The sequence below is a fragment of the Heteronotia binoei genome, chromosome 6 (assembly GCF_032191835.1).
Source record: "Heteronotia binoei isolate CCM8104 ecotype False Entrance Well chromosome 6, APGP_CSIRO_Hbin_v1, whole genome shotgun sequence".
NCBI classification, from domain to species: Eukaryota; Metazoa; Chordata; class Lepidosauria; order Squamata; family Gekkonidae; genus Heteronotia; species Heteronotia binoei.
Window position 1 is genome coordinate 83,226,734 of NC_083228.1, and position 16,429 is coordinate 83,243,162.

General features: G+C 38.7%; 1 protein-coding gene across 4 annotated transcripts in view; it reads right to left on the reverse strand.

The window, feature by feature from the left end:
• The window catches only part of ARMC8 (armadillo repeat containing 8), an 82,303-nt gene that overhangs the window by 36,230 nt on the left and 29,644 nt on the right, over window positions 1-16,429 (reverse strand). For 3 of the 4 annotated variants that reach the window (XM_060241970.1, XM_060241973.1, XM_060241972.1), the window contains 4 exons: window positions 11,747-11,889; window positions 11,567-11,664; window positions 4,615-4,707; window positions 1,935-1,994 (listed from right to left, as the gene is read on the reverse strand). In XM_060241970.1, the coding sequence (XP_060097953.1) occupies window positions 1,935-1,994; window positions 4,615-4,707; window positions 11,567-11,664; window positions 11,747-11,889 (394 nt within the window). The remainder of the gene's footprint in view (window positions 1-1,934; window positions 1,995-4,614; window positions 4,708-11,566; window positions 11,665-11,746; window positions 11,890-16,429) is intronic. The other variant, XM_060241971.1, reaches the window with a different exon arrangement.

Genomic DNA, 16,429 nt, shown 5'->3' on the forward strand with positions numbered 1-16,429 from the left:
TGACCTTTTCTTTGCATACAATCCCAGACTTCTTTGATGGTCTCCTAATCAAATACTAACCAGGGCCAACTCTGTTTAGCTTCTGAGATCTGACGAGATCAGGACAGACTGGTCCATCCAGATCTAAGGTGCTACTGGACTTGAATCTAGCTGCTTAATACTAGACTCAGTAAACGTATGAAAGAAGCAGAGACAATTGTTTGGTGAAGGAAGAAGGCAAGATAAATTCATGTTCCCAAATTTTGACTATGAACCTTATAGTAATGTGAAGGAAAATACAGGATATGAATTTACAGAGCAAAGGGAAAGGTACGTATTTATTGGGGCATACCAAAGCATCTAGCAAACAGACTACTAGATTTAATCTGCTCAAATGAATATATTTGTAAAAATAAGAATCTGGAAGATTCAAGTCCAATCATTTTTTAATTTTTTGTTGCTAATGTGCTGCTTTTGAATGAGTTGAATCTCTCTTCTTAAATTGTCATTATTCTTTCTCCTTGGTTGCTCTCTGCCTCTGGAATTACTGAAACCCAGATGCCTGCCCTCTTCCCATCAGACATCTCTTTTTAAAAGATCTGGAAGTCCACTTGGGGAAATAATCTTTTGTCACTGTGAACTATTCAGTGAATTTGACTCTCTATTCTCTATTCCCTTCTCTTCCCCATCCAGCAGAATATAAAGCATAAACTTAAAGCTAGCCCAAATCAAAGTCATACAAGAAGTGCTATGATTTCATATTTCAGAAACCTTGGAAAAAGCATTTACTCTATCAGAACTCCAGTTATTATGTACATTCTCTTTTCTTTTAAATGGTTCCACAGAAATATAGTATGTAAATTCTTCTTTATTCTAGTATGATAGCTGCCAGAATCAGTTAGACATGTGCAGATCCAACATGTTGTAAATTATAGGTTGCATGTAAACCCCCACAAATTTCTCCACATTCCCTGCAAAACTGCTGCTGGAGATTGAGGGATACTCCTCTCCAATATGCCATACTGCATAGGGAGGCAGGACCTCTGCGAGCACAAGAACAAGTGATGTGTGATTGTGCTTAATTCCTTCTATTCTCTGGAGTCTATGCCACGTGATGTATTACTCAAGAGAAGCCCCCAACCCACACAAGTGACTTTTATGGGGAGGGAGGAAGGACTGGGGAGGGAAAGAGAAAGCAGGGGAGATCTGCTTCTTCAAACTACTTCCATCATGTGTGTTTGTAACCAGCAGTATGTAATATTGCCCTAAAGATTAACACATGCCGGTACAATGCGAAGACAGGTTTTACTTTGTGCTCAGGTTCTACTGAATTATCATATTTAATAATAGTTGGAAATGAAAGCTTATACTCTGAAAATCTTGTTGGTTTCTAAGGTGCTACTGGATTCCAATCTAATACCATATTTAAGACAAGGGAAGAATTCCATATATTTCCTCAAGCATGCAGTTAATCAGCTAACAGTGATCTAGACCAGTTCTGCACACACATCTACAGTGTGATCAGGGAAACACACCATTCACTTTTGCTCATCTGCGACACACTTGGAAAGCTGACAGGATTCCCTACCTATCTTAGGATATGTGACATGCACTTTATGACCTTTCCAGTTCATCTGGCTTTATACATTTCAAAATACAGATTACAATAGTTGCCCTACTCTGTTTACTGCTCCACATTGTTACTTTTGCCTTGGTCTTCAGCTGATGGCTCCAAATCAGAGCAACAGAACACATCTTGGTTTCTTTTAAAATTATTGTATTAGTAAATCACAACTGTACACTTGTTCAAGCAAAAAGTCTGATGCTATGTTACAAGAGCTTAACTTAGTAAAACATGAAAAGAATTTAAACTCTGGAGGGTTACTCCAGTGACAACCACCGACAATTTTTCTAGTTAAAATGCAATTGATATACTTTTATATATAAAAACTTACATTGGCACATAGAAGTGGCTGAGGCGAGGATTTAAAGCCGCAGCTATGCCAGTGTCGGAGCTGAAGGACAGATATTAAGAGATGTAAAAATAAAATTAAAGTCAAGTATAATTTCAAGTTTGCCTATTTTTACCCTACCATTTTGTGGATCGACTCTCTCTGCAGTGCCACCATCCCTCCCCCACAAACTTTCCCAAACATGAGAGTGACTTAGAAACTGAACTCTAGCCTATCATGTTCTATATTTTAATATAATGGGCAGTACATGTCCCCATTGCGCATTAGCAAGCATGCACAAGACAGATCCACATTTCTGTAACAAAGTACTATATACATTTTAAACATACACATATACTTGACTAAGAGCTACTGTAGAATAATGGATTCTACATATGAAACAGATATGGCAATCATGAAGCCATAGGAGTTCAAATTTAATTTTTGCCACAAACTTTACAGACAAATCATTGTCTTCTCTGCCTCAACCCACCACCAGCAGTACACAAAGAACACTGACCTAACAACAATCCTGTAGTAAGAATTAGTCGAATGTGTATATGAAAAGCTTTGGAAACTACTTAGCATTTGGTTATGATAAACCAAGTATTTACCAAAGCAATTTCTGGTCAATCAGCACAGCAGAACATACACAATTCATAATGCAAAACCAGGTATTTCAGAAAATGCCTTTCAATTAGCTGGTAGGTAAGATAAAAATGCTTGATGCAGGTCACTTGCAATTACCAATTTTTTAAAATATATAAAGGTCCCCTGTGCAAGCACTGGGCACTGAGTCATCACCCATGGGGTGATGTCACATCACGTTTTCTTGGAAGACTTATTTTGTTATGGGGTTGTTTACCATTATCTTCCCCTATATATATATATATGACGTATATTTCTAAACTGACATGATCCCTGACAAAGTTATTGCTTATGTTTCATTCTTGTTTGTCGTCAACTGTTACAGATCATTCCAAATTTGTAATATTTGCATCTTGACCTACAATTGCTCAAACCCCTAATCACTTTGTATTTGTAGCATAAAGTGGGCTAATGCAAACATACAGCATGTGAGTCATATTTTTCTGAGACTGCAGATCTCAGATCACAAGTTTGAATGTCCCTTCCTTGCAAAAGATTTTCTGCACACAGAAAGCAGACTCAGTTCCACAAACCAAACATGAACACTTGCCTTTTATCAAGTCAGTCCACTGATCTCTCAAGGTCAATATGGTTTATTCTGACTGGCAAAGGGTTCCTGGTAGAAAACCTACTACTTCCTGATCCTTTCTTAAATGGAGATCACCAGGATACTCTACTTCTAAACAGTGGCCCAATCTTATGCTTAAAAAAATGGTAAAGGTAGTCAGTCCCCTGTGCAAGTGCCAGTCATTTCCGACTCTGGGGTGATGCTGCATCATGACATTTTCACAGCAGATTTTTTTACGGGGTGGTTTGCCATTGCCTTCCCCAGTCAATCTATACTTTCCCCCCAGCAAGCTGGGTACTCATTTTACCGACCTCAGAAGGATGGAAGGCTGAGTCGTGAGCAGAGCTTAGGACTGCAGTATTGCAACTTTGCCACTCTGAGCCACGGGGCTGCATCTTATGCATAGCCTGTCCTAATTTCCAACGCAGCAGAAAGATACAAAATTGCAGGCTGAACTCAAAGGCATCACAGCCTTCATAAGGTGATATACAAAACCATTTTTAAAAGCTTCTTAACCTATTTTTCAGGGACAATTTCCAATATTTGCAACAGAACCTGGGTTCATGAGAAGCTCTCTTATGCACATGACCCAAGGCCCAGCTTAAAACAACAAGACAGGATAGTCTGAAAATAACATCAAAGAACAGTTTTAAAGACATCCTTTTTAAAACTTTAGAGGACAACAAAAGTCCAAGAACATCTCATTGCTTTTTAAAATAATTTTATTTTATTCAAGAACCTGGGAAATGTGCTATGACAAACCTGTCCAATACACGTAGCTAAATACTGGATATATAGATAAGAACACAACACATTGCACAAGAGCAGACAGAGCAGGAACAATGTATGACACTATTCTGCAAACTCAGATTTTTTCTCCTTGTATTTTGGACTGGGGCTTGGGAAAAGTACAACACGGGTTTTACAAGTGATGACCACCAATTGCTAGCCAACCAATTGCCCCAAAGACAAAAAAAGCCGTAAAAAATTGCAAACTTCAGTTGTCCAACTTGAAGATCTCTCTTTTATTCAAAGTTGTCTCTCAAGTACAATGACAAATTTTGTGAAGGTAAACTGCCTCACAGAACAAATTATCTGTTCTGCAGATTATAACAAAAAACCCAATATTCATGTTGCTCTGATTTGAGCATTTCAATTAGAAGCTCATTAAAACTCCTACACTGCTGTTTTGCTGTGATATTTCTGGCTAAATTAATCATATGTCTATCCTCACACCATTTTCACCTCTTGATTTTCCTTAATGAGAAAAAACCACATTTAAATGAAAAAACGCATTTAATGCATTTAAATGAAATGCATTAATGCATTTAATGCATTTAAATGAAAAAACAGACTACACTGCAGCTGACCTACTGTTTCAATTAAAGGTAACAACAACTATCTTAAGAATATTATGAAAGCCAAAAGGGAAGACCCGTGTAGAGAATAGTCATGCTCCTTTCTTACTTTGCAGCAATGTGAGAAGATCTGGCATACGTATTCTTGAGTATATCGAGACCTACTGAGCAGTGCCATGAGGTGGGGAATAACTGTAGCATCCTAGAAAGTCAGGAAAGAAAACTGAACATTAAAACTAAAATTTAAAAAAACCCAGCAAACAGTTATATTTGAAACATGCTGTTTTCTAGCCTTTCGGCAAGGAAACAACTTGGAGCTTTAAACTGGGAGGCTTAAATTATGCCTAAAGTTTAATTAGAGATTTTAGAATTATACTCAGAAGTCACATTTTCAGAACAAAGGCTTAGCTCATACTACAATACAAAGCAGAATTATCTGAAAATGAAGAACTTCATTGTTGCTCATCACAGATTTTGGACTTCAGTATTGCTAAATAACACTTTGGAAACAAATGACAGCATTTGCTAAATGCTTAAAAGCCAGCAGAGACTCCAAACAGAACTTACTTTCATTGCCTTCCTTTTTCCACAATTTCATGTATCAGCATCACCACTATTTGCTACTTAAATAGCATCATTAAAGCACAGAACTATTTACCCAGTAACATAAGCAAAAGTGGTCTCTGCCATGTTGGCAGCTCAACTAATCTACCTCCCCAGGACTTTGCCCCTTTCTACCAAACATTCTGAAATTCTACAAAATGTTATTTCTGAAAAGCAAAATAAAATATGCAGAGAAATACAAAAATCACAAATATTCTGGGTTTACATAACTGATGACCCACTAAGACAAACAAACAACCTACTAACCACATATGACAGCCCATCAGAGCTTGATAAGTGTACAGCTTTCGTTGCCTGCCCAAGATTGCAAAGTCAGATGGGACTGTCAAGCACCGGAGCAAGCTACAACAATGGTTTATTCTGGTTTAGTGTGATGATTTTGGCCTTGTTTATTTATTTCTATCCTGCCCTCCCTGAAAGCAGGCTCAGGGGAGGTCACAACATATATAAATACTAACACAGATCAATCAACTTTAAAATTTTAGAAAGATGTTAAAAACAACAAAAAAGGGTTCTTTTCTTATGTTCAGAGTAAGAAAAAGAGCAAGGACACGGCAGCCCCATTGCGAGGGCAGGAAAGTGAAATTGTAGCAGATAATGAAGAGAGGGCGGAACTGTTTGATTCCTACTCTTCCTCAGTCTTCTCTTCTGAGGGAAACAGTGCTTAACATAGCAAAAACAGAACATATAAATGAGAGTATGGAGTTCCAACCAAGAATGAGCATAGGGGTAGTACATAAACACCTAGTTTCTTTAAATGAGACTAAGGGCCAGATGAACTGCATCCAAGGGTTCTAAAAGATCTTGCGGATGTAATTTCTGAGCCTCTGGCTATTATTTTTGAGAATTCTTGGAGAACAAGAGATGTGCTGGAAGATTGGAGGCAGGCCAATGTTGTCCCCATTTTCAAGAAGAGGGAAAAGGAGGATCCGGGTAATTACCAACCAGTCAGCTTGACATCTATACCTGGAAAAGTTTTAGAACAAATCATCAGCCAGTCAGTCCAGAAAGGATGGCTGTGATTACTAAGAGCCAGCATGGGTTTCTCAAGAACAAGTCATGTCAGACTAACCTGATCTCTTTTTTTGAGAAAGTGACTATCTTGCTGGATCAGGGGAATGCTGTAGACATAGTTAATCTTGATTTTGGTAAGGCTTTTGATAAGGTTCCACACACTATCCTTGTTAACAAGTTGGTAAAAATGTGATTTGGATCCTGTTACCATAAGGTGGATCTGTAACTGGTTGACAGATCACACCCAAAGAGTGCTTGTGAATGGTTCCTCATCCTCATGGAGAGAAGTGACGAGTGCCTCAAGGATCTCTACTGAACCTGCTTTGTTCAACATCTTTATAAATGATCTGGATGAAGGAATAGAGGGAATGCTTATTAAATTTGCAGATGATACTAAATTGGGAGGGGTTGCAAATACAGTAGAAGACAGATTCAGGATGATCTTGACAGGCTGGAAAACTGGGCTCAAACCAATAAAATGAATTTTAATGGATAAATATAAAGTTCTGCATTGAGGTAGGAAAAATCCAAGGCATGGTTATAGGATGGGAGAGACTTGTCTTAGCAGTAGTATGTGCAAAAAGGATCTAAGGGTCTTAGTGGATAATATGCTGAACATGAGTCAACAGTGTGATGCAGTGGCTAAAAAGGCAAATGCAATTTTGGGCTGTATCAGCAAAAGTATAGTGTCCAGATCATGTGAAGTGATGGTATCGCTCTACTCTGCTCTGGTAAGATGAGCTTGTGCCTATTGTGAATGTTAGAAGTCTTAGTTTTGGCGTCAAAAGACTGAATTTGCAGAATGGCTCTGTGATCAAGCATCTCTGCAAAATGTGACCCATAAAGTCAACAGGCAAATAAGGAGAAAACTGGAGCCTTTGGAGCCAATATTCTAGGGGACTTGGATTTGCTTCAACAACGAGAAGGACTATCAACCTATGCTCTAAAAGGAAGCTTCAACAAGGAACTTCTCTCTAAAAATTTTATGGAGCAGGGGTGATAAAATTGGTTAGAAATTTGTGTTGTGGAATCCACCCCCTTTGAAAAAATTTCTGTACTGTGTATAAGGTATCTTTGTAAAATAAGAAAAGACTCTTCAGGTTTATAAATTCTTTATTGTTTACATACACAGTGATGTTGATTTTAGCCTGGAGAGGAGGCAGCTGAGAGGGGATATGATCACCATCTTCAACCCATATAGAGGATGGTGTGGAAGTTTTCTCTGTGGCCTTAGCAGATAGAACCAGAACCAATGGGATGAAATTAAATCAAGAGTTTCTGGCTCAGCATTAGGAAGAACTTCCTGACTGTTAGAGCGATTCCTCAGTGGAACAGGCTTCCTCAGCAGGTGGTGGGCTCTCCTTTCTTGGAGGTTTTAAAATAGAGGCTAGGTGGCCAACAGCAACGAAGATCCTGTGAATTTAGGGGAAGGTATTTGTGAGTTTCCTGCATTGTGCAGGCGGTTGGACTAGATGACCCTAGATTCCAACTCTATGATTCTAGAAACAACCGTTCCAAATTTCCTAATAATCAAAATGACATCTGAAAAACTTGTGGTGTCCTGGTCCTGCTTCTATCAGAGTGAATATGGACCTGACTGGTATGGGTTCTCAGAAATATAAATTCTATGCCATTAAGATCAAGGGCAGCTTGAGCAGGAGAGCCCAAACTGGTTAGACATCCACCACCTCAGCCAAAGGTCTGGTACAACAGTTCCATTTTACATGCCCTGCGGAACTGTAATAGATCCTGCAGGGCCCTGATCGCTATTGGGACCCTGTTCCACCAGGTTAGTCACAGCTTTTTTGTGTGTGTGTGTGTGCGCGCGCTCACAATAAAAAATTTGTATTCCTGTCTGCAAATAATTTGCAGAGCAAAATTACCAGCAGACAGAATTCGCTGGTAGCATCTTTGTATAGCCACTTTTGCATCACTCTTTTTTATTATTTTTGTGTGTGGTGGGTGTCTGTGTCTGCACCTGGAAGTCATGTCAACCTCTGGTGACAGACTCTTACTGGGGGCCTGGAGGATATTCAGAGGTGGCTGAATAAAGCCTGCCCCTGTCCTCCCAATTTGGTATTTCAAGGAGGTCTCCCAAGTACTTTCCAGAATCCACTATGCTCAGCATCTGAAATCTGACAAGATCAGGATTGCCTGGGCTATCCAAGTCAGGGCCACATTTCCATCGCTCTTGACATGGTGATCCTTTCTCATTCCTAACTCTGAAGACTTAGAGGACAAGATAGAGTGACATGCTAATGAAGACAATAAAAACACTGCTTTATTAAAAACACAAGGAAAAAACCCTATGTTACATTTACCATGCATACGCTTCAAGACAAGTAATTTTCTCTATTTGAAAGAGAATAAATGTGTGCATGCGTGGGCGAACACAATAATGAAATTTTCTTAGAGACAAAACTAATATAAAGGAATTGCATGGGCTGCTTTAGGAAACAAAAGAAAAAGAGTTGATTTTATACCTCACTTTTCTCTACCATAAGGAATTTCAAAGCAGCTTACAATAGCCTTCCCTTCCTCTTCCCACAACAGGCACCTTGTGAGATAGGTGAGGCTGGGAGAGTTCTGAGAGAACTGTTACTGGCCCAAGGTCACCCAGCAGGCTTCATGTGAAAAAGTGGGAAAACAAACCCAGTTCTCCAGATTAGAGTTCGATACTCTTAACAACTACAATACGCTGGCTTTAGGGGATAGGAGTCTATACTTGTACTCAAGGACACCTTGAATGAAAGGGATTAATATCCAGTATAGAAACTGGCATTATGAGCATCTTATAAATAAATTTAAATTCATAAGTCTACATCTAGATACCTCATTGTTCAATATTCAATTTAAAATCTTTAAACAGATTAATATGCTTCGCTGTACAGCTATCATTCATTTAAAGAAATCTTAGTCAAATATTCATGTTTTAATTACATCTCCATAAGTGTTTTGTATAAGTAAAGTGCATTTGTTGTATTTTCATGTAAGTAAAGTGTATTGTTCTGTATGAAAGGCAGGCTTTGTTTTAGACACATGCGCAAGCAGAAGGCACCATTTCAGAAGTAGCATTATGTCCTCTGTCAAGGAGAATGCCTCTAAGATTGAGAGACACCTCTCAACTGAACTTTGTATACCTATCTCTAGCTGTAAAAACACTCTCAACTACCATGACTGACAACAATCAGTATTTAGTCACTAAATAACCAAAAGGAGGTTAAACCAAGTTTCTTGTTATTTTCTTATATGTTCTTAACCTCCCCCTCCTGCTATAGCCCATCAAAGACTCCAAAGTTCTATTCTTGGGATCCTCGAGAACAACATGGCAGTCAGGATTAAGGAACTAGCAAAAGTCAGTTTTCTACTAAAGGAAATGCCATTATGCTGGTGTAAGAGCACCTTCAAATACAATCCCAAACATCCTTTCTTATTTCTATCAGGAATGGGATGCTGGCTACAATAAAACTGTCATCTAGTTGAACAAGATGTTCCAGGAGTAGGGATAACTTCATGAACCTCTTTTTAAAAAAAAAAAAAAACAGTGAGCACAGTATATTGGTAGAAATTTCTTTTTGGGAAAAGTTTAGTGTATTAACTCTAAGAAATTTCATTTAAAAATGGAAACTTTTTGTCTTATAGTGAGATAGCAGAAGTAATGAATGATAAAAAAACAGCTCTTCTGGTATTTTCATTTAAAGTAGAATCCTAACTCTTCTAAGAAATCCAAGGAGAGTAAGACAAAATCCCACCATGACAGGATTACAGAGGCTAAATTTTTAAACCCACCATGAAGAGATTGATGGTGGAAAGTACTGTCAAGTCACAGCCAATTTATGGTGACCCCCTTGGGATTTCAAAGACAAGAGACGTTCAGAGGTGTTTGTCACTGCCTATCTCTGTTTAACAACCCTGGACTTCCTTGGTGGTCTCCCATCCAAATACCAACCAGGGCAGACAATAATTTTTTTAAGAGGCTTTAGTATAATAGGTACAGGTGGAATTAGAAATAAGTAGGATGAAGACATAAATCAGAACATTTCCAAAATAGCTTGGATATGGAAAAATGTCTCCTCTAATTTCTGTGGAAATGAAAGAGAATTTCACTAGACTTCAATATCAGTGGTATTTAACTCCATGTAAATTACATTCAATGTACAACAGGGCAATGGATAGTTGTCGAAAATGCTGATTTTATGCATACATTCTAGCATATAATATTTTGAACAGAATGCTTGAAATGACTGGTAATAGACGATTAATGGGTAAATAATCCTGTTGTGCTATTTCAAAGGAAATCTGATGGAAACAGATCTTGAGATTATCATGAATTTATTGACAGCAGCAAAAATATGCACAGTAACCAATCAGAAGAATAAAGAATGTTTGCTGGTATACTGATGGTTCAATAAAATATGAAAAAACAAATTTAATAATTAAAATAACATTTTGTTTGCACTCAAGTCAGATAAAATTGCGTGGCAAACACATAAGTGGTACAAGTGTACTGGAATTCAAAGTATTAAAACAGAACACATCCTCATGTATTTTAATATGTTGTGAGGAACAGTGGTTTGCATAAATTTGATACAATTATCTGTATCTGAACTCTCAACAATAAATAAAATTATCAAATTAAAAGAAAGATGTTCTGGGAGTAGAACAGAAGTAGAATAGAACAGAATCCTGAAAAATGCCTCTCACACACTCCTTTAGCAGCTGACAGCCAAATTCAGAAACACTAGCACAAGACAATTTTTGACTCCTTGAAATACACTTGGTCTAGCCTAGTCAAGATCAGCCTAGCACCAGAGGAAGTACATTCCCTGTGTTTGTAGCAGACAAAAAAGATGCATAAACAGAACAAAGGCACAGGATACAAGCCCATTTCTCTTTAACTGAACTGATTCCTAGCTAAAGAATACCTAATCACATAAACAATTATTTAACAGCAAACATCTTTTCAAGATTTAACTAATGAAAAATTGTCGACCATTAGGCTGAAACTATTCTAGCCCATTATTTACACCGGTATGTTTCCTGTATTATAATTTTTACTTACAATATCTTGCGATAATGTTGATATTCACGGAATTTACAGGGAGGTGAAAGACAGCCTTACTTGTTTCTGTCCCAGCAAACAATTGTATCATGCACTTCTTAATGGGTGACAAAATTCTCAATGATTTGCTTTAGTATCTTAGAAACACATTAATGGTGCTCAAAGCTGAAAGTGCTCTAGTGAACACAAGAGACTTAGAATGTTTTCCTTTTCTAAAAGCCAGCCTTCCTTTAACTACGGTCTTTATGATAGCCATATGAAAAATGCAATTATAGTGTCAGCAATACGCTAACTTGCACAACACATTAGCAACTAGTACTGCACAAGAGTGAAAAAATGGATCTAGTGTCTATAAACTTACCGTGTACAACAGTTCTTCAGGAGTTACAGGGCTGGTAAAAATGGTGCGAAGACACCTGAGGCAAGCTTCTATAAATTTAAGATCTGGTGACAGTAATCCTGTGAACACAAGTTGAGATACTTTTTCTAGATCTTACAATGTATACACAAGTGGCCAACACAGAAATAAAAGTAAAGGTACCTTGTAGTAAGGCTGGTATGATATGGCAGTCCAGAAGAGATTTAACATTATTTTCTGTACCCATTGCAAGGCTTCCCAGCACCACTGCACATTCAGTTTTCAACTCTGTGCTGGAGGTCTCTTGCTGAAGCAAGTACAGCAACCTACACACAGAAACAGAAAGGGACAGCTTCACCTCACAGCACAGCTTGAACAAATAAATTATCTGTATTCTCTACCTTAAAAGGAAAGGGATTCCACCATCCAAATGGACAAAAATTCTGTCTCTTTACCATCCCTTGTGTGTCTTGCATTTAGATTGAGCAAGATATCACAAATAACACTAAAAAGCGAAAATATTCCATATTTATCACAAATATTAAAAAGGGAAACTATTCCATATTTATTTAATTTCCTGCACTAAATGCCATACCAAATGCAGAATACACATGGTCCTTCCTCAGAGATTTTTAAATCTGCATTAGATGGATGAAAAGAGAAACAGGCAACAATAGCCAAGACATACAATGAAGAAAATAGATGAAGGGGGCATAAAGTAGTGAAAAACAAGACAGGACAATATCAGGAAGGTTCAAGCAATCTTGAAGCAGCACATAGAACAGAAAGAAGGTAGCCTGAAAGAGAAGTAGAGAGGCTATTCCATGGATAGAAGTGGCATGACAGAAGGGAGATACATGAATCAAAGGAGGAGACACAGAGAGGTTACAGGAAGGAAGAGAGATAATTTCAGAGTATCTTCTGTGACAACTCCAACACTTTTAAACAGACCACTTACAAGGCAACTTGTGTGGCAAAGCTGACAAAAGCTGAGATGCATATGGGTCAGAAAGTTGGGGGATTTGGGGGGGGGGGGAAGTGGAGATGAGCTGATTATTCTATGCACATAAACTGAAGACAGGATAAAAGAGAACTACCACTCACTGACAGACAGCTGGAAAGAGACAGAGGGATGATACATAGAGGGTCTATATTCAGAAGAAAACAAAGCTGGAATAATGGAAACCTGGTGGAATAGTAACATGTTATAGATCAAGTTTCTTAGAAAAGCAACTTACAAATTCACCTGCTCTCAAAAAGTGAGGAAATTTTGTTAAGCATTGGTTCAAACTTTAATGCTGCATAAACCTTGTCTGACATACTGTGCATGTTTACAGAACAGGCTCACCCTCCCCCACACATACACATTTTGCCGCAGTCTTTTCATGGGACATCAAGCTTAAAACTGTTTTCAGGAAAAATTCAGTGATGAGCTTTCCTAAACACTTGTTGTATACATGCCTAATGAATTTCTGTCTGGCATATGCTGCACTGAATGGCAGCCCTAACAATGAATGCTCATGCTACTAGATATTGCTAGAATTATGTGCGGTGTATAACTTTATATTCCCAACTTAAAAAGCATGAGCCCCGTGAAGTCATACTATGAGCCCAGCAAAGTCATACTATGAGCCCAGCAAAGCCATACTATTACAAATAGTAATTCAGCACTATCATACAAAACAGGAGTGGACAGACAATCAGAAGAGTCTGTAAGGAGAAACTAATTTGTCTGCTTGATTTCTAAAACAACTACTTACGAAGTGATAAATAAAATAATAAAAGCACAATAAAATTAAAAGCAATGGAAGCTACGTTAAAAGGAAATTGAGTCAGGAGAATTAAATCCTTTTATGTTTTGAGATTAGTTAAAACTCCTATTTACTTGCAAGATTTATATCCAACTATTTGGTCCAAACAGGATCACAAAGGTGCCTAGCAATTAAAACCAGAATATTATAAAACACATCAAATCTGTTAAAACTACAAGCAAAATATGTATAAAAATCAGCAATTAAAACAATGGGAAAGAAGGAATGAAAAATAAGAAACACCATTACTAAACTAAAAAGTCTTCACCCACCAGTGGAAGACAGTGATAGGACACTTAAATATCTCAAGGGACAGAATTCCACAGTTTTAGTACCATAAGGCCCCTCCCCCCCTCAGGTTTTCATATACCTAAACTCAGAAACTGGAACAGCTGAAGCAGAGAATCAGAACATGACTGCAGTGTCATGTAGGCCTATATGGGAGGAGGTTCTTCAGGTATGCTGGTCCCAAAGTGTATAAGGCTTTAAAGGATAGCACCAGCACCTTGAATTAGGTCTGGAAACAGACTGGCAGCCAGTAAAAATGGACCAAGACTGGGGCAGTATAGTTCCTACAATGCACTCCAGTCAGCATCCTGGCTGCAGCTGAACTTTTTAACAGCAGCCCCACATAGAGTACATTGTAGTTATCTGATCCAGATTTTACCAAGATATGCATCACTGTGGCTACTGTACTACAACAGACTAACACCTTGAAGCGGACCTGGTATTCTATGGGCAACCAGTGCAGGTCACGGAGTGCCAGCCATATACTCATGTGTACAGGTGATGCAGTCAGCAGGTGCGCTGCCACATTTTGCACCCACTTCAGTTTCCATATCAGCTTCAAAGGCAAGTCAGCAAAGAGCGAGTTACAGTAGTCCAACCTGGAAGTGACCATTGCATGGATCACTGTAGCCAGGTCTTGGGAGGATAGATATGGTGCTAGCTGCCTGATCTGCCATATATGGTAGAAGGAAGACCTGGCAGCCACCGTGACCTGGGCCTCCATGGAAAGAGAGGCATCCAGAATCACTCCCAAACTCTTCATCTGTTGGGCCGGCACTAAAACAGCACCATCCTTTCCAGTATTAAAGTTGAAAATGAGTTCCTGGTTTTTGTAATTGCTCTTTTCTGGCATTTTATTCTGAATTTAAGCAACACTGCAACATGCCATGATCTTTTTGTAGGGAGACTTGGGCTAGAAGAGTCATACGATACCCTTAATTGGGAAAAAAACCAGAGCTCATATCAGCATTACTACAGATTCCAGCAAATATATTTTCCTATCTTCCAGTTTTCAAAAAATAGTTTAAAGAAATGCCTAGGGGGAAAAATAAGGAAGATTCAGTTCTGAAAGACTGACAAATTCTTGGAAGCACTTATCACTCTGAAAAATCAGCAAAGAAGCAGGGCTGCAGATTTAAGGCTGGATCCAGCTAGCTTCGCAGATGATGGGGTGTGGGGAGAATCCCTTTCAACTATCAGAAGGACCTGCATGGGTAAAAGCAATGTGGAGATGTGGTATGGAAGGAACTGGCCAAAACTTTGTTAAACAGTTGGAATGATCCAATCCTAGAGTTTTGCAAATCACTGTCATTTATGGTGTTTTCTGAAAATTAGTGGTTTAGGATTTGGATTATCAAGCCTCAGATCTAATTCTCCGAAGAAATGAGAGCTAAGTGGCCCTACTGCATTTTCTTCTTGCATGTAAGCTGGCACTAAGTTTTACATAGATCCTTGGCATTAAATTGTATTTTATTTTCTTGCATCCTATTTCCAACACCTTAGGAACACATAAGTCTCAACCATTCCTAGTTATCCCAGTATTAAGGTTTATAAAAGCCATCATTCATGTGAAAATCACTAATGGTTTATTTATCACATATTCAGCAGTTTACTGAGACCATGAAAAGATCTGATCCAAAAAGCCTCTGATCTGAAGTAACTTCATATGCTCCAATTTTCATTACACTATCCATTTGATTATTTCATTTCCCTGTATTGATTCTTTGGGTGTTTTGAGGGGGAGGTATGGTTAAACAAAACTATTTTTAGGGGGAGCAACAGACAAATTCATAGGAAATAAGAAGAGCAGATCAAATAATAAGTACAAAATGTATTAACAAAGACAATAATGGGGAGTTTCTGGTTTTGGCGCAGCAGCAACAGTTGCATTTTCAAATGCTCTCGCAGGGAATGGGCCGATCACACATTTTTTGGGGGTCTCCTAAAGCAGGAAGGCCTGGTAGAGCCCTGGTTGGGGGGTTCTTGAGGCGGGGGGGGGGCAAGAGGAGGGAAGAATGGGAACTGTGTGTTCTCTTCCGAGCTCCTGAAACCCTGAAGCCCAGATTGTTGCAGACACCTTTGGATGGAGAAGCTGTGAATGCTGGAGAGGAGGAGAAGGGGCGGTGAAAACATTCAAACAACGAAAAAGACAACCAAAAAAACTCTCTCAGCAAGATAAACTTAGACTTTCTGATATCCATTTCAGTGACGATAACAGGGCTCAGAAGTGATGACCAGCTGAGTGGAATATCAAGAGTTAAAGGTGGAGACGGTGCAGACAAGAGGAGAGAAGGGATGGAGGACAACAGCTCAGCAGACTCTGTTTAAAGGCTTGGTGCAAACAGACTGACCTTGCAGGCAAGTTGCAAACTGTGGAATTTGGATGGACTGATATTATTCATGGCTAAGGCGACTTCCGTAAGTCAGTGCTTTGATTTGCTCTGAACTGGGATGGATGTGTTAGTTGATTTCTCAGGAATAGACTGCTTGCATGCGAAAGTAAAATAAACTGATGAATTGGGAGTTACAGCGGAGTGAGAAGATGGGAAGGAGAAGAATCAGAGGAGGAAGAGGAGAGAAGGCAGAAGAGAAGACAGAAGACAGAATATCTAGGGAGCTTTAAGAAAATTCTAGGAGATATATTAGACTGTAAAGAAAAGTTTTGTAGGTGGCTGTATTAGAATGTAAAATAGAGAATAACAACAGAGTGGGGGTCTATGTGGGAGATAAGGACTGGATGTGGGAGTGTTTGGATCTATATGGATGA